This window comes from Apus apus, chromosome 3 (assembly GCF_020740795.1).
Source record: "Apus apus isolate bApuApu2 chromosome 3, bApuApu2.pri.cur, whole genome shotgun sequence".
Lineage (NCBI taxonomy): Eukaryota > Metazoa > Chordata > Aves > Apodiformes > Apodidae > Apus > Apus apus.
In genome coordinates, this window is record NC_067284.1 from 96,111,803 (window position 1) to 96,137,711 (window position 25,909).

Below are 25,909 nucleotides of genomic sequence, written 5' to 3' on the forward strand. Positions count from 1 at the left end.
AAAGGGACCTGGGGGTCCTGGTGGACAGGAGGATGACCATGAGCCAGCAGTGTGCCCTTGTGGCCAAGAAGGCCAGTGGCATCCTGGGGTGCATTAGAAAGGGTGTGGTTAGTAGGTCAAGGGAGGTTCTCCTCCCCCTCTATTCTGCATTGGTGAGGCCACATCCGGAATACTGTGTCCAGTTCTGAGCTCCTCAGTTCAAGAAGGACAGGGAACTGCTTGAAAGAGTCCAGCACAGAGCCACAAAGATGAGTAAGGGAGTGGAACATCTCCCTTATGAGGAAAGGCTGAGGGAGCTGGGTCTCTTTTAGCTTGGAGGAGACTGAGGGGCGACCTCATCCATGTTTACAAATATGTTAAGGGGGAGTGTCTGGAGGATGGAGCCAGGCTTTTTTCAGTCATGTCCAGTGATTAGACAAGGGGTAATGGGTGCAAACTGGAACATAGGAGGTTCCACGTAAACATCAGAAAAAACTTCTTTCCTGTGAGAGTGACAGAGCCCTGGAACAAGCTGCCCAGAGAGGTTGTGGAGTCTCCTTCCCTGGAGACATTCAAAACCCACCTGGACACGTTCCTGTGTGATGTACTCTAGGTGATCCTGCTCTGGCAGGGGGGTTGGACCAGATGATCTTTTGAGGTCCCTTCCAACCCCTAGGATTCTGTGATTCTACATTAATTCAGCTGTAAGATCAAGAAAGCTGTTGATGAGTTTTTAAAATGCTAGGTGCTACTGTATCACATCATTTGGTTGATGAGAGCTGGAGGAACCACCCTTCTTGCAGTTATAGGTTGTTAGTGAATGAAAAATGGTGCTCTACTTCCACTCCCTCCACCCCCAAGCCAAAGGTAGAGTTAGTCTCTCTGCAGTAATCCACTGGTTTCTGCATCAGAGGTGGAGATGTGCTCTTAAGAAAGTGGACTTCCTCAATTTTCCCTCCTAACAAACAAGATGGCTGTGATATGTTGGTCAGATCTCTCTTAAGAGAAGGAATAGATTTACAATACATTATGTACACATAATAAATATAAATAAGATTTAATTATTTTGATGAAGGCGGCAGCAGAGGATAGGGAAAAAGCACCAATAAATTGAACTCTAAAGCAACAAAATGTATGCTTTTGAGAACAGGTTACAGACATGAGATGACAGCTAAGTACAACATTTCTGCTATTAAACATAAGCAAATTCTTTGTGACTCAGTAAAACTGTTGCAGCAGAGTGGACTCAGGGGAGAGGGGTGTGGAGAATGAAAAATGCGTTTGGGCGTCTAATGTTTACATTCTTATTTGATTAGCCAAAACAATAATTTGGTTTTCACTTCTTATAAAGATTAATTGAATTTTTTATTACCCCAGCAGGTGTTACACTACAGAAACTGATCCTGAGAAAACAGTTTCTAAAACTAAGAAGGAATTTCACTGATTACCAGTAGCTAGTAATTCAGTTACTGTTCACAAGTGCTGGAATTCTCTCTTATTCTGAACTAACAGTTCAGTCAGGGGGTGGCCAGGAAGCCTCAGCTCCTCAAGTATCACGCACAGACAGACAAACAGCAAACCTGGCACTCCTGCACAAAGGGAACAGACACACCAGGGTACCTACTAGAAAAGCTGGCATAAAAGATGCACTTTTTTTACATATGAATACCAGGGGACTTGGAGTTTATGGTCCAAGCCACTACCATGCAACTAAGAAAACCCAAAAGTACCAGTAAGCATTCAGAGATGACCACACACATAGCTGGGCTACAGGTACACAGAGACCTGGCAAAAGGGGATGCCCACATCATGACAGACCAGGACATAATACTCAAGACGAGTAACTAGCTATGGCCGTGAGATAACGCAAGACTGTTGTTCAGTAACTGCACACATAATAAATGAATAATCTGCTTAAGCGGAATTGTGCGGTAGTCTATGCATTTAATTGGAGGATCCAAAAGAACAGTCAGAAGAATATTTATAATACAAAAAAGACATTATATATACATATACACACACATTGAATATACCTATATATCTATATAGATATATAAAAATCAGTAAACAAATAATGCCTTTATCAAGAGCATCTTAAGGCATTCAAACATTTTACTACGACATTGACCCAGTCTATTATCTTTTTGCTTTGGCTGAGTTAAAGCAAACAGATTAAAGGTCTTATATGAAACATCAAACACATCTGAAACCAAAGCCTAATAGTATCTGGGGTGACAGCAGCATCATCTAAGAACCCACCCACTGCACTGCCTATTAGCTGAATAATATTAAAAGGAGTCTAAATAAATCATTCCCACTCACAGCTTTGCAACAGCAGAAGATATATCAGTCTCAAAGAGACTTTCTAGCCATATATTCTATAGATTCTATTACAAACCAAGGATAGAAAAGATACAGCAAGAGGGCCTGCCCTAGGATAGAATGCCACTGAATATCAAATAGTATTTACAGTACAGTTATGGGATTATAGAACATTTTATAAATACAATTGATATGTGTACAAGGGCACATAAAAGAGAAATTTATTTTCTTGCTTTACAAAGAGAAAGTAACCTTAACTTAAACTTACTGCAGAGTTCCACAGCCGCTGGTTAGGAGCCTCTCTTCTCAACTGCCTGTACAAACCAATCCCCATCACAAGCCACCAGTGAAACACCCATGTTTTAAGCAGCAGCTATGAAGAATCTCAATAGACTCTGAATCTATGTATGAAACATGAAGTTTCCAAACATGGGTAAGGCAGAGCAAGTTGGAGAGTTGTGACAACATTCCCCTGTTAACTTTCTCAGAGAACTTGGACTGTAACACATGCCATTTTTGCAAGGCAATATATAATACTGCAGCAAAGAGGTGGCAAAATTAATACAAGGTACATTACAACTTCTAACACAAGATAACAGAAAATGCCAGAAGCATCTACCCAATTCTCAAGATGTGAGCTCTTCTATATTTGTTTAAAATGGTAATATTTAATATTTAGTTACTTGCACATGTCCTTAAAATACAATAATTTCCTTTAATAAAAGCAACTGGTGTTGCTTGTACAGAAACATGGTGCCTTTACAAACTCTTTTTTTAACAGACTGGCTAAAGACCAGCTACAGCATTAAACACGAACATAATACAATGCAGGCAGAGGAGAAATATATTCAGATAAAAAGGCAATTTTAACGTCAATTTAATGAAGGACTGACATTATTTTCTCTGCACACTTCACAAATGGTAAGGTAGGCTTGATTAAATTACCTTCAACAAGTAATATATTATACTTTACTCCAAGACAAGTAAACCAGTTTTACTGGGATACTCACTATGAAGGAGGATGATTTTTAAAGGTTTATTTACATGGAAATATTTTACATAATATATAAAATGGAGTAGTAATACACTGCAGCCATTTTATAATATATAAGCTAAATGAAATGAATCTTTTAAACTACTCTATTTCAACAGCTGTGGAACAAGCAGACAGAACATGACTTGTTTTATTAAGCTAAAAACCCATTTTCATTATAACTGCTTGAGAAAATAAAGCAATTTTTCATAACCTTCTTTACCACAACAATCACTTCGCAGTTTAGGGGTGAACTTCCACAAATGTTTTCTCCTCTGACAAAGTCTAAGACATTTCCCCACTACCAACCCTCTTCAGTGCAGTTCACTCCTTCCTCAGTTATACCAACACAAGTAACTTTTTGGACCATACTAGAAACTGGATCACTCAAAATGAACATGCTTCCAAGAAACCTCTAAAAGCTGAACACCACCAAGCAATTTCTTCACAGACAGTATTCAGCACAGTGCTACAGAGAGTGGCACTGGCACAAAGGGAGACACTGAACTGGAGCACAGAAAGGGATCGAATGGCCAGAAGTGCACAAGAATTTCTTAAACCAGCTTGATAGGAAAACTAAGCTAGTACTTGGTGTTTGCTGAGAGAACAGCTAACAAACACCAATTTCATGATGGTTAGACAATCACAATGCCAGTGCAATGGCACAAATAATAATTTAAAAAAGCAGTAACGCTTACAGGCACTTTATTAATTATCCATTGGAATTCAATTCCAAGGAGGAAATGTTTTAAAAGACATGAAGTTTACTAAAAATAGTGCATTTTCTTTACCATTGTGTTAGCTTCAGAAGAAAGGAGGGGAGAGGAACCATAATTTTTTCTGCCTCTCACCTGTATCTCTTGGTGCTGCCTCAGGGAAGCTGCTCAGAGGGCTGCCCCTCTCCCTGCTCCCAGTAACCTTGACAAGCTCAGCACCCTTCCACCATGAGACCAAGGGGATGCCTGCTCACCTGCTGTGGGAAATTATGAACAGTCATACAGAAGGCAGCAGGTACAGTCCTAAGTTCTTAATTCTGTTCTGCATATGGCTGTGAAAGACAGACCACTGAAACTGTACTGATGGCTCAGATGGACTGGTGTATGACATTTCTCAGTCAGTGTAATTAGGAGGAAAACTGTTAAAGCCAAGTGAAACTGGTCTCCATAGTAACAGTCTCAAAAGCCATAATTTACAATATTTTCCCATTACTATCTCAAACATATAATAAACTATTACAATTTATTTTTCAAACTAAAAATTCCAACTAAAGCAGAACTGTACACACTTTACAGTTTGAAGTCAGAAAATTAAACTAGATTTCACAAGGTGTTTTTCCTAAAGATCTTTTCCTCTCATAACTAAGGAGAATTGACTGACAGGAGACAATTAAGTTGTTTCTGAGTGCACAGTCCTTCCTGCACTGAGAGTACCAGTCACATGCTACAGCATTACTAATGTCAAATCCAATTATTTAATAAAATGCTAGTTCTCATGCTTTATCACTTTACAATCATAAAGACTGATACTTTCTTGTTCCAAAGTTGAGAACTATACTACTACCACAGCAGCTGGAAACACCTCACCAGATAGATGGCTCAGTTTTTCAACACTGTGAAGAATTCGGCTAAATACAGTGTGAAGGGAGAGGTACAGCAGCCTTTTGTTTTTTGTTGTTTTGTTGTTTTTTTTTTAACTCTCCCTCTTCAGAAATGTATCAGAGAGCTTTACTAGTGTAAAGCAGGTTTTCTGTTTGGTCAACACAAGCAAGCACTGTCATTAACATTTTCGAAGCAGAGATTTGTTTTCTAAAATTATTCAGTATATAGATACCAAACATCACATTAGGGAAAGAAAAAAAAAAAAATAATAAAAATCACTATCTCCTATTTTGAGTACTTAGAGTACAGAGAGCCAACAACAAAATTCAAGTGATACTTTTTTTCACCTAAGATCAAATTTCTTCTAAATTAAACAATTAACAACACTGGAATAAATTAATATCTGAAAAGGATTTCCTTGTATTCTGGGGAAACAAAATGTACAGAGAGGGAAACAGAAGACAATTTTCTTAGTGTTTAAAAAAAAAATCATACATGTATTCACCCTGGCAATCTTCTCTCAATTCTCTGAAGAGGCTTTTGAAAAATTGCAGCTGCAAAATAAGTTTATTTAGTTTTTAAAGTTTATTTAGTTTTTAACCTTTATTCCTCTACTAAACATAAACCAGGTCTCTATTTTGAACTCCTCTACCTGCCTGTTCATCATCATCATCATCATCATCTGACTGCTGTTCCGAGTTTGGGGAATTACTATACTCATACTCAATAGGCTTTGGATTGTTGTAAGGGTAGCCATTGTCATCAAAAAACCTCCGGAAGGTGAACTCATAAAAAGCATGTTCAGGATGTTTTCCATTTTTGTACCACCCGTTAAGTGTATCATTTCTGTTCCCTTCCTTATCATCATCACTCCACAATTTATCTGGATCAACTGGATCAAAGTTTGACGTGTCTGTAGGATGAGCAATTTTGGGAATGTAGAAAGCAGACTGCCGCCGCAGATCGCTTGAAAAATCAATTGTTTTAAAAAATGGATGAACTTTTATTTCATCTGCACCGTTTTTGCCTAAACGATCTTCTGGCCCTCGGCAGAGTTTGATAATAAGGTCGGAGGCCTCTGGAGTCAGTTTAGCTTGAGGTGGAATATGAAGTGCAGTTTGCCAGTTGATAACCTTTAAAGCAAAAAGAAGTGTTACTCTATTTACAACTTCAAGAAACCACCACAGAACAAACAGCCACAAAGCAATCAGTTAATACGTTTAAGTGTTTTCATGCTGGAGAGGGGAAAATAGGATGCTGCTCTTTCAGAAACATAAGGAATGTTCTGTCTGGAAATCTGGCAAAATCCAGGTTTATTCACATTCCAAATTTAAACTGTAGTTTGGCAAGGAATACCCTTGCTATAAACCAAGATAGATACCATAAATTCCAGCACCTGGAACCAGAGATTACGCACGTGCCTTACAATCTTAAAAAGAAGGTGAGGCCTAAAAATGTTGATTTATCTGATGCACTGGAAAGATGAAAGATGAACCTATTTAAAGTAAAAAAAAAAAAAAAAAATCAACACTACATTTTTAGCCAACTAGTATCTTTCAAGTTGAAAGCAGTTTTGCAAAAAATCCTCTGTGAGTGGGCATGGAAGCCACGTGGTGGGAAAAGAACACCCAGATTCTGGAAGAGGATAAGAAAAGAAAGTACAAGATGTAAAAGGGAACAGCTGAGAGTTGAAATGTGATTTTTAGTTGACATGTTTACTGTATGACCAGATAAAAGATATGAACGTGTTCCCTGAAGTCTCTTTACAAACTAGGTGCACCACCACAGCAAGGTAAAGTTTAAAATCTTGCTAGTTTGTAACATGCTTAGATAGAGCAGCACTCTCAAAAAACACCTCTGATTCCATTACAAAATAGAAAAACTATGTACATTTCAAGCCTGCTTTTGAAGACTGCTAATACCAGACTTTTAAAGTTACCTTCATTTGTGTTTCCAGCGGTGTTTGTGCCAGGAATGGGGGCTGCCCCACCAACATTTCAAAGAGAATCACTCCAACACTCCACCAGTCACACAGCTGTGTGTAACCTGAAATAAAGTAAAAATAAAGTAGTCAAAGCCTTATTATAATTTTAATCTTGTATTTCTAGGCACAAAGAAGGCTTACAAGATAATTCTATTCAATACTTGCTTAAGATTTCCATATTAACAGCTGTCAGGTTTTTTTGTGGTTAAAATATTACATACTTGGGAAAAGCGGCAGCATAAGGAAGGTGAAACAAAGTACCTGAACATCAGTGACTCTGCAGCGAGGTCACGGTACCAAAGTGCATTATTACCTGTTCGTAACAACACTTCAGGTGCAATGTAGTTGGGAGTGCCAACCAGGGAGTGGGCCAGGCAGCGCTGGTGCTGCCGCGCTGCCCTGCGTTCCAGCGGCTTCAGCCGGTCTCCACACCTGCAGTTTGCTGGGTCACCCCATTCGCTGCTGAAATCCATGCTGTCCTGACGCGCGTGATCACCTGCAGTGAGACAGATGTGGTTACACTGAGGAAGATGACTTCAGTTCTTAACTAGTACAGCGTTTTCATCATCTGTTAACCCTTCTTGTTCTAAGACAGAATGTTTGAATTTCAAAACACGGTTTGAAAGCTAAAAAGCTAATCAACTTTTTGTTTATGATACAAAATACAACTTTAAAGGACATGATTTCTATGATTTAATTTTTTACATAATTATGAGAAAGTATCAAGTTTGACCTCACCTCAATTTTTCCTGAATAAAAGCACACTGGGGGGTATAGGGTGTGTATCTCTTACGTAAACAGAAAAACCCAATACTTAAACCATCAAAAAATAAAGTAAGATTTCAAATCTTCAACTTCTCTCCAGAAACTCTGTAACAACCTGGCCTAATATAAATTATATTGTGACAAAAAAAGTCCGAGATATTTTTAAAATTGTTTCTGAAGGTACAACTTTATTTTTGAAAACTAAAAACAAGTTATTACAAAATCTGTATTTTATCACAGAACTGTGAAAAATTTTTTGTTCTAACTTTTTTTAGTTGATTTTAAGTAATCAAGTAGAACTGTAAAAAGCATAGCTCATTCCTTCTATCTTCAGGAATCAATGCTTACACTTAAAAACTCTCCCTAACTAAATGTTGCTTTCTGTAATTTGAGTGGTGTGCAAACATATTGTTATTATTCAGAAACCAAACAGTACAAGCATCTTTCTACTAATTTAATTCCTTGCAAAGAATGACAAGAAATAACAAATATTTTACATTTCTCTTACCACTCTGGTAGTATTTTGAATCGTGGGTCCATCGAAAACCTGTACAGAGCCCGAAGTCAGTCAATTTAATATGACCATCGCGGTCTATCAAGATATTATCAGGTTTAATATCCCTGTGGATGAAGCCCATTTTATGAACGCTTTCAACTGCGCAGGTCAGTTCTGCTGTGTAGAACCGTGCCAGATTTTCTGGAAAGACACCCATTCTAATTAGGAGACTCATCATATCACCTCCTGGAATGTAGTCCATTACAAAGTACAAATTGTCCTTATCTTGGAATGAATAGTACAGGCGAACCACCCATTCGTTATCAGCTTCTGCAAGGATATCCCGCTCAGCTTTAACATGAGCAACTTGATTTCTAAGCAATACATCTTTTTTCCTCAGAGTTTTTGTTGCATATAAAGCATTGGTATCCACTTTTCTTGCTAGGCAAACTTCTCCAAATGCACCAACTCCCAGGGTTTTTATTTTTACAAACATTGACTTGTCCATTTTAGCTCTTCTTAGCCGAATATAATTTGACTCTTTCTGGCACAACATTTTCCTCATTTGATCTCTGGCTTCTGGTGACAGTCCAACCTGTGTAGCAAACAGAATTAAATCTGAAGAATGAACAGTACTCTTAATTCTTGGTGATCTTCTTATAAGACTTAGGCAAAGCAAAAAAAATACTTATATACAGCATGGGAAATAGTACTTTAAGGGGGATTGCTGGTTTGTATTTTTTAATTTACATGTTTATTTACATTTTTAAAACATGAAAACATATAGGAGTGATACAAAACAAAATGCGATCACTTTCAAAAGCAGAATGCATGAGTTGCCATGCACCAGGTTTTTGAGAAGGGAGTATGTTCTCAGGGAAAGGGTAATTTACAAAAACCACTGCAAGTAATGCTCATCTGAGTAACAGTGTGCATCAGCTACCTCCTTGATTCTCCTTGCAGTGCTAAAGGAAGCCAAGACATGCCAAGGAACAGTAAATCACTGAGGGCTAAGGAGCTGCAGTGGGAAACACTTCCACTCTCTAGACTAGCTAGATCAGAGGTCACTAAACTCCCTGATCATGACAGTAGAATTTCAACTGCAGGAGGGAGCATGCGACTCACACTCTTTGCTTCCCTGTCTATCTACACAAACCAGATCCACATGGCACTGTTTCCTACTGTCCACCCACATCAGGCATGTGCCTCTGCCACAAGCCAAGACCTAATCTTCCTTCTTACCACATAAGCCACGTCCTTCTAACAGGACTTCAGTCTCATTCCACCACTCCCTACATACCAACAAGTGGAACAGAGCAATTTCTTTGAAGTGGCTCACTCCTCCACATGGTATCAGTTCTTGGCTCCCATGTGTGTACATATCCCTATCTTGAATGAACACCCCTGGTGTTCTGGCCAACACCACTAACATTCTGACAGCTGAAACATTCGCAGGCCATATGCAGCTCATCATCTACAGCATGGAAACCTTTATCTAGAAGAACCACACTAAGAATTCTCCTTGTATTCCAGCCTGGGTTCCTTCTCCTGTATTTCTACTAGCTTCAATTCCTTTAAAGTGCCACTCAATTCCAGTGCCATATTCTTTTGCTAATTTCAGATCCTAGAATCAAAAAATCCATTATTTTTGGGTTTAATGTAAGCAGAATCTTCCTTCAATTCTCTATATTCATTCTCTGTGACATTACCGCCGTATAGATTGATGTTCATTCCTTCTTTTGTTTTCTGTCTGCATTTTCAAAATCTTGTATGTTCCTTTTTCATAGCATCTCAATTATTTTTATCTGCCTATGTGGCTTGAAATCACCATATTACAGCAATTATTTCAAAGTTCAAACTACAGCATATTTCCTTATATTTTTCCTGGACATTTTGATCATAAAATTGAACATGGTCAAACAGAATCCCTGTAACATAACAACTGTACCTCAAGCACTATTCTACAAGTTTTAAATTTGTTACTGTCACAACTTATTGATTCCTGATACCAAAACTTTCTGTTTCCATCTCCTTAATGTTTCAATTCCTTAAGATACTATCTGCATACAGTACTCAGGACCATCATAAGGATTAGGGAACCACTAGTCTAAGCCTGTATAAACTGCCTGTTAATAGATGACGTCTACTTTGACTAACTTACAACATAACTTGCAGCAAAATGTAATGTGAAAAAAAGTTAACTAAAAGATCAATTTGACATCATATAGTATCTTAAAAATACTTTCAGGATACTATATGTTACCTATTAAAGAAAATACTGTTAGAACACAGAAGATTTCTTACAGGCATCATAACAAAAATCAATCCAAAGGAGATGCAATTAGAAATATGCATACAAATATGCTTGTCAACCTCAACAAACTTCACAAGAAATATCAATTCAGTAAGATGTAAATGGGGAAGGCTTAAGACAGCATTTTCTTGCTGGTATCAGACAGGCAGTAGTTAGGAATGGGTAGCAGTAGTTCCAAGACAGTATGCGGGACATGGGTTCAATGCCCTACTCTGAATCAAGACATTGTCTTTCTCAACACATTACTTCAGGAATGTCCGGGCACTGTCTTCCAGGATATAAGCATCTCAATTTTTCTGCAAATTAACATGCTTAAGGTACAATTCAATGCAGAATGATAGATTTTTGAAGACTTAAAAATATCAAGATGACATTTGAAGACCTGGCCCTGTTAAAGTTCAGACAATGGTGGGTCACCTTCTCAAGTTCCATCTGAACCATGAAGTCTGCTTCAGTACAGCCTCACTTGCACACAAACTGAACCCCACCGATCAGTTAGAAAACTGGCCAATAATATAATCTAGATGGCAACAACATGGTAGAAGGAGTGAGGTCCAATACAGTAACTAACCACTGCAAGAGTCTCCAAAACCTTGTAGCTTTACCTTCCAGTACTTCCACTCTAGCTGTTGCATCCTAACAATTTTGTTGTAAAAAAACCCCCTGAAGTACCCCAATGCGTCATCCCTTTCCCCAGCTCATCTTCACTTTTCCCTATGCCATCCACTAAAACAAACATTGATCACAAACTGATCACTCTCCACATTGCTGCATTTTCCCTAGAACTCTCCTTGGCTACAGCATTTACCGAAAATTAACCAGCTTTGTCAGCTGCACAAACACTCATGCACATGCATCTCCAATTAGTTCTAGCCAATGCCAGACACGAGAGCTTCCTGAATTGCTGTGTGGTATCACACAGTTCACTCTTGTTTTGCTCCCTTCTCATCTTACCTTAAATGATCACTTAAGCTTCTCTTTAAGGCAAAGACATCTAGCATAAGTCTTGGCCAAATTCACACATCTAAATGGAGTATTTTTCAGACAGCTCCACTCTATTCCCTAGGAAACCTGACAGCATAGAAATATGTAAACTATGCTAGAAACACAGTATCCTATGAAGGTAGGTATTTCTGTAGGGATGCATTCTGTTTTTTTTTTTCCTTTCAAAATTCCTACCAAAGCAGACAAAAAAGGGATTTGATACTTGTTTAATCCTCTTAAACTTTCTGAAAATAAGTAATGAGCTAGATTTGCCTTCTCCTTCACTACTGTGGGATTCCTCTATACCCTTCTATACACTGATGAAAAAAGGAGACTACTGCTGCAGCATAATACCCCATTTTCTACCCTTCGGCCTCTAACTAAACATCCCAGCTCTAAATCTAGTATAAATACTATACATTACACTTCACAAAAGGAAACAAATTTACAAGGGTGTTTGAAATGCACAAGAAAAACATAAATTAAAGTTATACCAGTGTTTTCATATAAGCAATACTTATGCTTACTATGCAACACAACACAGTAAGAAGGGAAAGTGAAGATTGCAAGTCAACATTAAAATCTTACATTTAAGTGCTCAAAAATAGTCAAAATAAATTCATGCTTAATTTTGATGCAGGATCACATGCAAAGACCTCTAAAAAGGGATCATGCTATTCTTAATAAATACTGTTGCTCCAAAATCTTACTTGTCTACACAGGGATGGAGGCTACAGAGTTCAGGAAAGCTTCCCACACCTTAACAGTTTAAATCAGCTGTTAGTGGAAGTGAAAAGGAAACAGAGAAGACCAAGAATAAAGATCTAAAAAGAGTTTGAGGAAGAAATCTTGCTAACATTTACATACTGGTGATTATGTAAACTCTTATTAAACACTACAGCATACAGATACAATTCTCAAAGACTAAGAAAACATGGATGTAAAAATAGCACTTCAAGAAAGTCATGTAAGAGAAACACATTCTTTCATAGAATAAAGTAAAAGGTGCATCATACTTATGCCAAATTTCCAACTACAGCTGTTAAGAAATATACATAATACATCTCAGATTTCCATTTCTGCAAATGTTAATTTCACTACTTCTCACTATTTTCTCTGTTGAAATCACATGTATACATAAGCTCCATTTTTAACCCTTTTGATTTGATTTAGTAGAACAATGAAATCCCAGAAAAATACCACTGACTTCATGTAGGCTCAAAAAAGTTGATTTTACATGTTTTTGTTGATGTCTGCTTTTAATTATCCCACTCAGTTACCTCTTGTTTAAACAGACACCTTCACAGTCTAGGTTATAAAATGCTTAGGCAAAAGGTACCGTGTCTCTTTCACTCTAAAAAATTAACTTTTAAATACTTTGTTGGATTTTAACTTAAAAAACGCTGTTGCTACCGGAAACAAACTGCAGAACGTAAAAGGTATCACTGTTTGGGTAACTACATAAAAGCACTAACCAGCCTACCACCTGGCCCTGCTTTGCTGCAATGTTTATTTAAAAAGGAAAAAAAAATTAATTTAAACAAAATACTGCACATAACTCGCTCTAAAATCAGTATTAAATAAAATCCATAACAAAAAGCTATGAGCCATGTAGTTAAATCTCTGTTCACACACCAGTGATTTTGTTTCTGCTGCTGTATCATACATGAGCCAGATGAGCTACATTTAGACATGCAGAAATCTTACTTGGAAAAATAAATTTCTAAGATGACAACGAAATTCATAAACAAACCACTGGCCACATCTCAAACACAAAAGCTAAAGATAAGACTTCAATACCATGATATACCACAACATTATACTTATCCGTATTACTTAAACCTTCTACAATTAAGACATAATTCTTAAAATTAATATGGGAACAGTTCTCTAGTCATAGATTTAGAAAGAAGGAAGAGTTTACCCGCATCATTTCATTCTCTAGTTGTTTTTTCCGATGCAAACGCTGCTGATGTGACTTGAGTATATTTTCCACGTGCTGCTCCATGAAGAATTTAAAGGCCTGAGGGGAATAGCTTTGAATGCGAGACTCTCTTCTTTCCTCATCTTTCTTGTTTTTTCTAACAGGAACAGGTGATGTTGTAATTTGTTTCTTTTCTTTATCTGCTGAATCAACACATTCATAATTCTTTTCGTTCTCATCCTCCTTGGATAAAATAGGAGGTTCTTCCTTGTTGAGCTTGGCTCCTGTCTCATATAGATTTACAGAGGGATTCTGGTGTAACAAGTGTTTTGGGTAAGGTGGTGGGGGACCCTGGTAATTTGGAGCCTCTGCAACAGGGGACATAACTGTCACGTTTGCAGATGGACTCTCAGAGAAGGGAATGGTCTGAATGGTTTGCACTGGTTGTGGCATCCAGGAAGGGTGAGTGGGTGCTAAGGCAGTCTGTAGCTCTGGTTTTAACACACGCATGCTCTTCACTGGTTGCTGAATGGGAGCTGGCGTTATAGCTGTTACTGTTGTAGCTGAAGGCTGAGAGCTGCTGGAGTGACTCTGCCTGTTTCCATGATGGTTGTTGAAAGAATTTGACCGCACAGGAACACTGGGTTGCCATGTAGGCACCTCATGCCCATTGCCAGGTGATGACTGCGGTTGCACAGGGGAAGGCTGTGACCAGGATGCAGGTATTCCAGCCATATTTGCATTGTAAAGTTCCATGTTGTGACTATTCCTATTTGGCACCATCATTGCCTGAGGAAGATTCCCATTGGCATATGCTGAAGGAGGTACAGCTCCTCCTGCCTGCATCTGTAGTGCTGTGGGACTTTGCCTGTTAGTTGGATTTATGGGGTATGGAGGTGGCTGGCGACTCACTGAGTTGCTAGACACCATATTCTGGTGAACTATGAATTCTGCCTGACAATTACCATTTGGCATTCCAGCTCTTCCTGAAGGAAAACTAAATTTGCTGTTGGCAGAACTCTGCATGATTATTGGTTGCCTGCCAATGGGAACAGCACTCATGCCTCTCTGACCCTGTGTGGAAGAATTTATGGGTGGAGGATTCATAGGTGGAGGTGGATAACCATCCTGCCATGCTCCAGGTGGCACTGGAGAAATACGGGAGATCACATATTCCATGTTTCCAGAGTAACGCTTTGTTTGAGAGTTTGGTTCCCAGGAAGGAGGTGGAGGAGTAGTTCCCCTTGGAGGGGGTGTCTGTCCTCGAGGAGGTGGAGGAGGAGGAGTGACACTCCTTATCTGTGGTAGAGGCGGGGGATTCACTCTTTGTCCATTGCCAGGATGAGCCTGAGCAAATGCTGCAATGCCAGATCCAGATAACGGCCTTCCCACATCAGGCTGAGAGCTGGGACTTTCTGAGCGATAAACTACACCATCTCCCAGGGAAGGGCCATGCCTCTGAGGAACCAAGGACTCCTTAGAACCCTTCCAGCTCTGCTTGCGGTTAACTGACTGCTGTACAGTCCCTGCTTTTACAAGAAGAAAACACAGCACTTGTATTATTTGTTGTATTTACTTATTCTTCTATTTCTTATTCTTCTGCATCAATTACTACAGAAATAGGAACTGAATTCTCCAACATAGCATAATCCACTGTACTTCACATGAAAAACTTTTTGCTTCCATTACAGATGCCGTCAATTTTTAATTGAAAAAAAATGGTAACACTCAGAATTATTATGTATGCTACGTATTTTTCATCAAGCATACAAGCAACTCTGAGAAAAGATGTTCTGCACAAATGCAATCCAGCAATAGAATGGAAAAGCATGCTTAGTCAAGTCGCTACTCCTTTCAGTTTAACATTTATAATAAGTGAAATGTTCTTGAACTAAAATTTAACCAAATGCTGTAAAAACAAACAGGTCCACTTACAACTCTGTATGCATAAAGTTAATCCCAATGGTTATATTCCTTGCATGCAAAATTTGATTAGGCACTTCAATTTCAAAAGTTATGTCTTCATGGGCAAAAGTGTTGTATAAAGGCAAGAATTAAAACTGTGTGAAAGTAAAACTTCAGCGTCAACTGCTACAACATATTTACAGATGTTATTTTAAATAATGGAAACAAAATAATATGCAATTGATGTATAGTGTGTGCAGTCTTACTGTGGTTTTTATGATGCTGCAATACTTGTAAACACACACTACTGTAGCTGCTGAAAGTCAGTGTATCTTCAGTAAAATAATGTGTTAATTATCATATCTTTGCAAGTAACAACAAAAAAATTGTGGCTTAGATTTGGCATTTAGCTAACCCTGGTTCACAGACTACATGAACATAATGCTCTCCTTTGCTACTTTTCACTGCTAATTTTTCCTCATTCCTATGTGGTCAATTTAAAATGTAACTTTACAGAGCTAGTAGCTCAGCACTCAACTTCAGTCAAACAGTATTTCTGTTGCATTTAAAAGTTACCATTTACGTGTAAGCTAAAAACTTGACTAAAAATGAAAATCCTCAATATGTATTAAAAATATGCTTACATGTGTTAGGAAAGCAGTAATAGCAAGTAGCAAAAGTCTGACTCTGTTGGTACTAACGTTATAGTCTGTTCTCTAATTTCCACAAAAAACATGAAATCTGCCTTAAAAACCATACAAACAAAATCTCGTATCAAGCAGAAAATTAAGCAGAGATGGAATTCTAAACAAGACATCCTAAAATACAAATGTTGTAGCCATAAAAATATCTATACACATACAAACAATATATATATATGCAAAAGTACAAATAGGTAGTGCTTCTGTATGGGAGAGTCTGGGAAAAGAGAAACAAAAAATGTAAAGAAGAATTCAGTGCTCACCACTGACTTCTAAACGGCACCTGACACTGAGAAAAAATTATGGGCATCATGGGAATGAGGACAAAAATGACACAAATGAGGTATGAATGCCACTCTTTGTATAAAATACTTCTGTACAATCCTAAAATCACAGTTATAAAAAGGAACAAATAAGAAATTCATATCAAATACACCTTTCCGAAGAATTACATTATATACTTTACATGCTATTTTCAAAAGCAAACAACTGTGTATCAACATTTACTCTGTTCCATTGTGAGCACAGGAAGGAGGAATTTACTACTTTGTCTTTTTCACCTATAAGAATATACCCAGTTAATTACTGAGTTACCATGGATACACGTACCTGGTGGTTTTATACTTGCATTTACAGGTCTTGCAGCTGCTGCAACCATCTGTTCCCGCCGAGGATCCTGGTAGCTCATTTTACTTATAAATTCAATGGCAGCTTCTATACTACGGCTGTTAGTTTGTCTGAGAGCTTGTATGACCATATCCTAAAGATAAAATTATATCAAAAATATTACAAGAAAATGGCAAAAATATAAAAAATCACGGTTATTTAGCCAAATATCCTCCAGTAATTTTATCAAAGTACATAACTGATTTCTATCAATCAATATAAAACTAATTTAAAAACGTTTTTTGGACAATAGATCCTCCAAAACACTACTACAGTTTGGATCTTCAGGAAAAATGTTCAACTGTTGAAGCACTATTTTAATGTAAATTGTGTTATTCCAACAGTTTGCTTATATGCATTCTTACACACTACCCAAGTAACAGCTACTTATACAATGACCAAGGCCCTTCCAATCAAAGTTATTCCTCGGAAGATACCTTAATGTGAAACTCAGAACTCTGTTTTTTGCTCATTTTCCTTCAACTCAGCATGACTTCTTGTAAACAAATACCCATTGCTTCTCCTTAAGTATTCTTCCTGAATAAGACAACAACACTATTGGCAGAAATTCCATTATTTTTGTGGTAGATTTAGGCTCTCTGTTCTTGGAGATCCAACCACAAGTTCTGATTTGATGGCCAATTCCAGCTCTGTCAATGCAAAATGTATTACAGACGAGTGGTTTTTCTACTGACTTGAATGAGATCAAGGTCAAGCAACAGTAAAATATGCTCTCCCAGTCCTACTGCATGGAATTTGTGCAGCTGACTCAACAAGTCTGAAACAAATCCTCGTTATAACTCCCTGTAATTAAGGACACTGTTTTTAGTAATTTGTTATGGCCATACTCAGTTATATTGAAGCAATCACTTTGGTTCACATGATGTTTGAGCAGGTTACCTATATACAACAGCATTTGCCTTCTACTAAAACCAATGGGAAATCAAAGAGGGCTCCAAAAAGAAGTGGTCAGTATCAATTTCAAACTCAAACCCACACTTATACTTTCCCCACACCTGTGTACGTTTTTAATACTACAAACATACAAAATTATACAGAGCCCTCAAAAACAAGAACTAAATTCTATGAACCAAACAGAATCTTAAAAAGGGACTTTTTAAGTAAAAAAATATACATATATTAAGGTTGTTGCAATGTTTACCAAGCAGCTGGAATTGCTGAAAAAAGCAGATACAACTCATATCATAGCTCCTTCACCAGTCGGTTACGTCTGCATCACTTTTACTATTACAGGCAACTATTACTGAAGTACATTTTCAGAATCAGTATGCTATGTGATCACTGTGCAAACAGAAGGCTGTCCAAGAGTATTTAAATTACAACTTCAATATACTTTTATAGGACCCATCTTTATTTCTGCCTTTATTTCTGCTACTGACTTTAATTTTCTTCTTAATCATTTTCAAACCCAAATTTACTGCCTTTTAGCCAAGTAATTCTATAATATATAAACCTAAACCTGTAAATTTACATAATCAACCCATAAAGACACACCAAATCTCTAAGTACAGAACGAGAAAATATTTTAAGATATTAAATTTAGTTCCCTCTCCACTAACCAGAGGACTTGAGTAAGAGCCAAAGGATCTCTCTCCCTTCTTGCTGAAGAACAATAACCTTGGTCACCTATGTGGCAAACAGTATTCAGTGTCTTGAACAGTATCACCTTACACTGAACACACAGGACTGCAGTTGAATCCTAATAAGCATGAGATACCTCCTGTAAGCTATTTAGGGTGGTTCTTTTAAGAAAAAAACCCCAACAACATAAAGATCTGCATTCTCCCATTATTACTAAACATACAGATATATTACTGTCTATATACACACTATATATAGATACACCTTATACCAGGATATCCACCTGTTCAGCTTTACCCCTAAACACGACCTGCTATTTTGAGGGTTGTGGGGAATAACCAGAAGGTTTGTGATGTTCAATATACTAAAAGTAAAAAACCAGCTATTTACAGCTGGCCAACACACCCCACTCATGGTCAAGTCCATAAAACAATCACAGTTCAAAATCCATTCTCATTTCATTCCTGCTTGTCGTCTCAAATACTCCCCACCAAGAAAAATGCTTTCCTACTTCAGCTATATCTGTTCCAGTGTTGTTCAGGAGCGAATGCCATATGGACCATTGTGGCAACACAACTGTTGGGTAACACATGGCAGAAACAGCTTATGCTGGCACTGTGCCTGAAAAAAGGTCCACATAACCACGTGTCCTGGGAATTCTCAATTGTATCCAAGAACAAAGGGTAGGAAGCAAAAAGCTTCAAGATATAAAACATAAAACAAAAATACTAACTTAGGATATCTTTCTAGTTTTATTATCCAGCCACATAACATTCTTAAGTTTGCAAAAATGACTGCAGGTTCAATCTGTACTACTGGATCTGAGAACCGATCTAGTTTTTAAGAACCCAAAATCCAACCTCGGCAACAAACTATAGAGCAGGAGCAAAATACTACAAAATCATTTATCATTATAAAATCCTCCCATTCTTACTAAAAACACAGCCTGGACTGTGTATCTGAGCAGGTGAAAGAACATGAAAAATCACTATCAGCACCTGACACAGACATTGTTGAGGAAAAGCCAACTGATAGTTTTTGAAAAGCTCAGTGTTGTAGAGGTAAATCTCTCGGCAAATACTGAGGCATCACAGCCAGCAGAACTCGTGAGCTGATCACTACTGCAAGCAGTGCACTCCTGTAAAGGCAATCCCTGTTGTGATACTGTGCTTTTTTCCTTTGGAAAGATGAGTGGTTTGCCACCTGTTTATTTTCAAACCTGGGGCTGTAAGTGTATTAATTTTTTATTCCAAATAAACCACTTTTCAGCTCCTTTCACTTATTAAAGTGAATGAAAACAAGTTAGTCAATAATTTAAAAAGTAAATTAATCAAACAATTATTTAGTTCTCTGTTCTCATAATGAAAATAACAGCAGAATAATTATGTCCCAGATTTTCAAGAGGGTTGACTTTTTTTCTTGAGTATACTAGAGAGAAGACACTCAGCATCTGGTTTTGTCATATACCTTGTTATTTTATCTGTATGTGAAAAAATGCATAAGGATAGGCACATTTCTTTCTCCACAGTTTAATTTCTCTAAGCTGCAGATGTCAAAAGCTCATTAAAATTAATTTCTGAGTATTTCATACTGCCTTTCAATTTAGAATGGTCATATTTTACCAAGATATTTTAATTGAGTATAATCAAAAATTCAGTTGTGTGTTAGAGGTAAAATCCATGTCCCAGAGATTCCAGTTATCTCTGCCTAAAATGATAAAAATCATTAGAACAACCTATCCCTGCCATGTAAGAACAAACTGCATAAAATGCTTAAAAAAAGAAGAAAAAAAATCCCAAAGCCAAGACTCTCTAAATCCTTCTATTCCTCTTTTTACTACCAGTTTCACTATATCCTAGTTAGAAATCTACCAGATTTTAAAAAAGCAATTTTTTTCATCATACACTTCAAATGTTCCATGATCAACACCGCCTCTGACATGTACTAATAGTTTATAGTTAGCAAAACACCAAATCTTGAAAATATTTCACCTCATCAAAGCCAGCAGCTTGTAAGTCTTGCAGCATTTGTCGATTAACTTCTGATGTTCCTTTTACAGCTGAGGTGGTTTCGTTTGCAAAAGGCAGAAGTGAGTTTCTTATCTCCTGCAAAACTTTATGATATGTTACAAATTTGGGGGGATTTCGGCCTTGTCTAGGATCTTCAGATAACATTTTGGCCATGCTGTGATCCGCTTTAGCAGCATCTGATGGTTTAGGTAAATTCCTGAGGCTTTCTCGTATTTCCTGTAGCATCTGCTGGCTGCTGCCAGTATAGTTACTGGCAGGAAAAGTCTTAGGCCTCATTTGTCTATAACCTTCTGGCTTCTCACTTCTCTTCATGAAAACATGTATATATGCAACCTCCACTAAGGACTCGCACACACCAAAATTCAAGGAAGACCGGCTGGTAGTTTCAGAACTTGTGAAAGCAGTCGTTCCTCACTATGAAACCGTGGTTCCTGTAGTGCTGGAGTTTATCACAACACAAAATTGCTGTCCTGTTAACAAAATAAAAAAATCCTGTTATATGTACAGCAGTGAAAAAGTTCACAATGTAGCATTGGTGGCAGTGAAACATTCATATGCAGCACTGCCATCACAGTTACTAAAAGCATGCTAAGCAACTTCTTCAGGCAGTCTTTACTCAACCTAATCTACAAACCCTGTTGGGTTTCTAACAGTCCATTAAAAAAAAAATGGTTTAGGTGCCTAAAGTCCAAACTGTCCCGAATTGCAAGGATGTGGAGAGAGTAAATAAGGACTCACTGTGGTGGACAAAGCTTTCAAGAGCAGATATGAATTGCTGCGTGTGCTGCCCCATCACTGGTTCTCTGCCTTCACTCTCTGCAGGGTTCTGACTCTACTCATCACCTATGATCTCTCCATCAACACTTTCAAAGCTGAAGATACCAAGCCTACTATCTAGTTAGCTCAGATTTGGACCAAATACCCCCACTGTTCAACAATCATGAACACGCTTCACAAATAGATGGAAGTGAGAAGCAAAAAATACACCAGTGAGAGTAAGTAATTATCATTATTTTATCCATTCGTTAGCAGTCATATATGTAAAAAGTTAACACTTGCCTAGCTCATCACATGCAACTTGGATTTCTTGTACCATCTGCCATTTAAGCCTATTTAAGAATTCAATTTTCTAAGTCTGTCACAGTCCCGTCACTTGAGTCTCCTTGAACAAGTCCTCACCAATAGTTAAGTAATTTTAAAATTTATTTTATGTAAGGGAAGATGAGAGCAGAGGGAAAAAGCAAAGAAAATTTCATCAAGCCTTTTTACTGTAAAATTGTTTAACAACTCAAGCATCAAATTCACTGAGAGCATAGCTGTGACATTTGTAAGAGAAACAGAACTTTCTGCCAAAACCAAATAAATAACGCTTGCATTTTGAAGATGCTGAGTCATCAGGGAGAGAACCCTGTGTCTGCAAAGAAATCAAATCTCTGCATTCATGCTGTGCACTAGTTAGTACTGTAACTACTGTGGCATGGGAAAGGATGGAGCAACTAAGGTGAAACACTGAGTAAGTTGTTACAGAGCATTTACTGCTTTAGAGTATCATGAAATAAAACTTCTACCATCTCTTCCGCTACACAGAGGAAGACCAATTAATAAGATAGAACAAGATAAAAAAATGACATATTTTAGCACTGTCTTCTTCACAGGAAACTGAATAACAGTAAAGCTCAATTCACACTGTTCTTTACTATAACACAGTGTCTAACACTAGTAGTACTATAACATTCTTATTTTCTTGCTTCTGTTTCTTAAAGCATTAAAAATTTGTATTCCTAGTCTGGAGGATTATTCTTCAGAATACAGATGTCTGCAAGCATCTTGTGTCTCTTAAAGGACTAGTGCTGTAGGTATTTCTCAGACATTAATTAAACAGATGTCTAAGTTTTACACAATCCACACTGAAGTCACTCTTTCTTCCTCCAGGTTTCACTTCCACAGTGTTTGCCCCATCATAAACAAATTAGTGATTCATTGATTGACAAAGAATATGACAAGAAGTTAATAGGAAAAAGAACCCTCTAATACACATGGAAATTATATTAATTAAATACATATGCTACCTATACAGGAATAAAACCTGAAAGCTTTAAGTAATACATAAATAAGGACTGTGAAAAAAAGCACAAGGGACACCCACTTAATACCATTCTCCTTGGACAACCACTTAAATAAAATTATTTCTCTAATGGAACTGTCTAAATCGTAGGTGCTATAACTGCACCCACAAGTTTTCTTTGCCTTGTGATAGGCTTGAAACCCTAAACAAATGTATGCAGTCTGGTAGCATACAATTCTTCAGTGCTTACTGAGTAAGCAAAAGATCAGACATGTAAGCGAATTTTAGTAATAAACAGTGAAGTTTTGCTCAAAGTATTACAAAATCTAGATTCAGCAAAAAGTACATAATGAGTACAATTAAAATGTAATTTAATTCTCACCATTTAAAATATAATTTTCAAAACATGCTATATTTAAGAGCACATTGAAAATACTTTGTAAAAAAAACTTTTTCCAAGGTAAAGGGAACAACTACATTTAGACCATTTTGCTAGAACTTAGCTTTGCTGTGGAATTTCCTTTTCTTTCCAAGAGACCTGCTTCAAAGAACTTGTGTTGGATACCCAAGTGTAAGGATATATTCTAAAAACACTTGAGAGAATCACCACCTCCAGAAAAGTGAAACCCGTAGCATAAACTCATCCCAAACCATAGGGCAAGGCAATTTTAGAGGTTTAGTAATCTAGATTAGTTGCTCAAATTAAGTCAAAATTTTAAGCAATGACTAGTTCACCATTGGCAGGGTAATCCAGATAAAACAGTTGGTATTGATTTGTGTCACACAAATAACAATGAGGGAAAAAAAGAAATGTCAATGCACAAGTTACTCCTTTTCACAAGTCTCAAAAGGCCTGAAATTCAGGAGAATACAGTTGGGTTGCACCTATGCTTTTCGCCATAACTTCATCTGGTATTTCAATATTCACTTTATGGTTACACCACAGGTACCTGAGATACATAAAAGAAAGACCCCTCAGAGAAATCAAGGTTGAACAGGACACTTAAATGATAAATGCAGACTTAGGATCTATTGCCTGGGAGGGGGCAATCAGCTTGTGCTCCTATTTCTTTAGATGCAAAACTGAGAATTGTATTTCTTTCTAAAGTACTCTAAGAACTTTAAGATAAGGGATACTTCTAAGTGTTTGACAGCTATTGTTTTGCTGGCAACTGCAGCATAACAAAATATGGACTAGCAGTCTTGGGAAATAAAGCTCCATTTTCACATATGTTTTTAGCAGAAGCAGTCTTTGCAGTGTAAACCAGCCAGTCTACTTATCTCCCATCACCTAACTAGCACCTTGTTTGCAAGGCCACACAGAGTAAATCAAGTGTTCCTATGTGATGTACTCTAGGTGACCTTGCTCTGGCAGGGGGGGTTGGACTAGATGATCTTTCGAGGTCCCTTCCAACCCCTAGGATTCTATGATTCTATGATTCTATGAAGCTGAGGAACCTACCCAGACAAACAGTAATTTATTATTTTTTTTTAGTGGGTTGTTTCTTTTGACAGCAGTGTTGTGTAACAGCAGCTTGATGTGTATCTGAAACTAGTCTTAATTGTTCGGAAACCAAATTAAATTGGTCCTCCCGTTCAATGAAGTACAAGAAAGCAAGTATTACCATTTACTACAGTTCACCTTGCTTTACGCAGGAGCCTCAAAATTCAGAAGTCACCTTTTACAGACATTTGCACACATTTTAAAGCAATACAGTGTTGACTGCTCAGTAAGAAACCTATCATAATTTTGTACTTCCATCTGGCAAACACTAACTGTATCCAAGGGAACTGATGTCTATTCCCCCTTGCAGTTTTGAGTCATTAAATGTAAAATGATAGATCTATGTTAACACAGCTGTTCCCACTGTTGAAGTTCACCATTTCCCAAAAGAACTTAAAAAAATTAGCTTTTAATTTATTTTCAAAATATGGGGATAAAGCACTTCCCTCTACAGGTCAAATGAAGGAAAAAAACCTACTTGCCTTTTTACGGTATAATCATGAAAGACTGAACTTTAAAATAGGTACTTGAATTAAAATACAGAATGTTTCCATAAAACTACCAATGACTTCCAAGTTTTTCCAGTGAAAAAATAATACACAGCTTTGTAATATATCTGTAACATTTCTAATCTCCAAAGTTTTGAACCTACTTTTAAATATTCGCATTTCCAATAAAGTACTGAACACCATATATTAATCTACTTTGTTTCCTTCTTCATGAACCTACTTAATAACTCATTCTATACATAATCACAAGATCTTATTGTTAGGGGAAAAAAAAAAAACACTATCAAGAATTTGGGAGACATAAAGTTAAGTTTGTAGGGGCTTGGTTCAAACCAACAAAAGGAAGCTGTTCGTTAGATAAGAAGTCATTGAGCCATAAAGCCATTTGCCAAAGGATGCATTTCCAATGCTAGAAGTTTCCATAGGATGTGGAGAAAACCAGACCCTGAAAATAGCAAATACGACAACATAGAGTCAGGGAAGACTGAACTGGACATGACCAGAGGCCAGCTGAACACGGGGGACATTGTGCATTCATTCACTCTGCTGGTTTCCATTCCTAGGCTCTGCTATCTCCTTCAACAGGTCACAGCTCCTGTTAAGCACACACGCATTCTGTTACCCGCGGCAGAGGCATTAGCTATTCCAAGGGCACTTCACAGTGATCTTCACGGCTACCAGCAGGACAGCCACCGAAGACCAAAGTGTAGGCTGTGCTGGCACCTTCGGGCCCAAGGGAATTCCCACGGCACAGCGGGACCCGGCGTTCCAAGGCACGCTCGGAGCAGGAGGCTTCCAGCGCCGGCCACGAGCAGCCACGGGTGCTCCGCCCCCGTCCCCGGGCACGGCGGCACCTGCGCTCCCGCCGGCCGCCCAGCCCAGCCCGCCACCCCGGCCGGCCGGGACCCGCGCTGCTCTCCCCGCACCCCCGCTCCTCCCGGCGCGGGCAGGGGGGCCGAGCGCGGCCGAGCACCGGGCGGGACCCCCGCCACCCGCACACGGGCCCAGCCGGCCCCGCCGCCCCTGCAGAGACGTGCCCCGGCGAGCGAGAAGCAGCGGTTCCCCCTCCCGCGAGGACGAGAGCCCGTGACGCCCCCGCAGGCCGTGCCCGGAGCGCCGGTCACCGCCGCCTCGCCCGCACGCCCCGGACCCGCGGCCGCCCCTCAGACCCACCGCGGCACGGCGAGACCGACCTGCGGCTGGAGGGCGGCAGCGGCGCCCCGGGCGTGGGCGCACGGAGCTCGGCCCCGCCCGCGCGGCCACGGCCGCCGCGGCCCTTCGCGATCCCGGCAGCGGCTCCTCGGCCCCTCCCCCAGCGCCCGCCGCCGCCGCCACGGGCCTCTCAGCGCGGCGCCGCCATTTTGTCGGTGTCTCCGCCGCGGAGGGCTTCCCGGATATGGGCACTCCCGGCCTGCCTTGCGCGGCGGGCGCTCCCCCCGCAGCCCCGGCTCCCGCCCCCGCCCCCGCCGGCGGGGAGGGAGGGAGGGAGGCGGGGAAGGAGGCGGGCGGGCCGCCCCCGCCTCGGGCT

General features: G+C 38.9%; 1 protein-coding gene across 3 annotated transcripts; it reads right to left on the reverse strand.

The window, feature by feature from the left end:
- Positions 1-1,903: 1,903 nt before the first annotated feature.
- On the reverse strand, positions 1,904-25,741 carry LATS1 (large tumor suppressor kinase 1). Of its 3 annotated transcripts, none has more exons than XM_051614152.1 (8): positions 25,575-25,741; positions 20,265-20,773; positions 16,615-16,765; positions 13,400-14,925; positions 8,190-8,772; positions 7,230-7,412; positions 6,872-6,978; positions 1,904-6,065 (listed from the first exon to the last, which is right to left on the reverse strand). In XM_051614152.1, exons 2-8 carry the CDS (start codon positions 20,613-20,615, stop codon positions 5,547-5,549), a joined length of 3,420 nt encoding a protein of 1,139 aa, XP_051470112.1. In that variant the 5' UTR covers positions 20,616-20,773; positions 25,575-25,741; the 3' UTR covers positions 1,904-5,546. The 3 variants fall into 3 exon arrangements, with proteins under 3 accessions (XP_051470112.1, XP_051470110.1, XP_051470111.1); XM_051614150.1 differs by having other exon boundaries at positions 13,400-14,928; XM_051614151.1 differs by lacking the exon at positions 25,575-25,741 and adding an exon at positions 25,004-25,024 and having other exon boundaries at positions 13,400-14,928.
- Positions 25,742-25,909: the final 168 nt, after the last annotated feature.

Coding starts and splice junctions, on each gene's coding strand:
- LATS1 (XM_051614150.1), bottom strand. CDS start 20,615: ATGAAGAGAAGTGAGAAGCCAGAAGGTTATAGACAAATGAGGCCTAAG. Junction 8,773..13,399: donor TAGAGAATGAAATGATGCGG/GTAAACTCTTCC, acceptor TTTGCTACACAG/GTTGGACTGTCACCAGAAGC. Junction 6,979..7,229: donor TGAAGTGTTGTTACGAACAG/GTAATAATGCAC, acceptor ACTTTATTTCAG/GTTACACACAGCTGTGTGAC.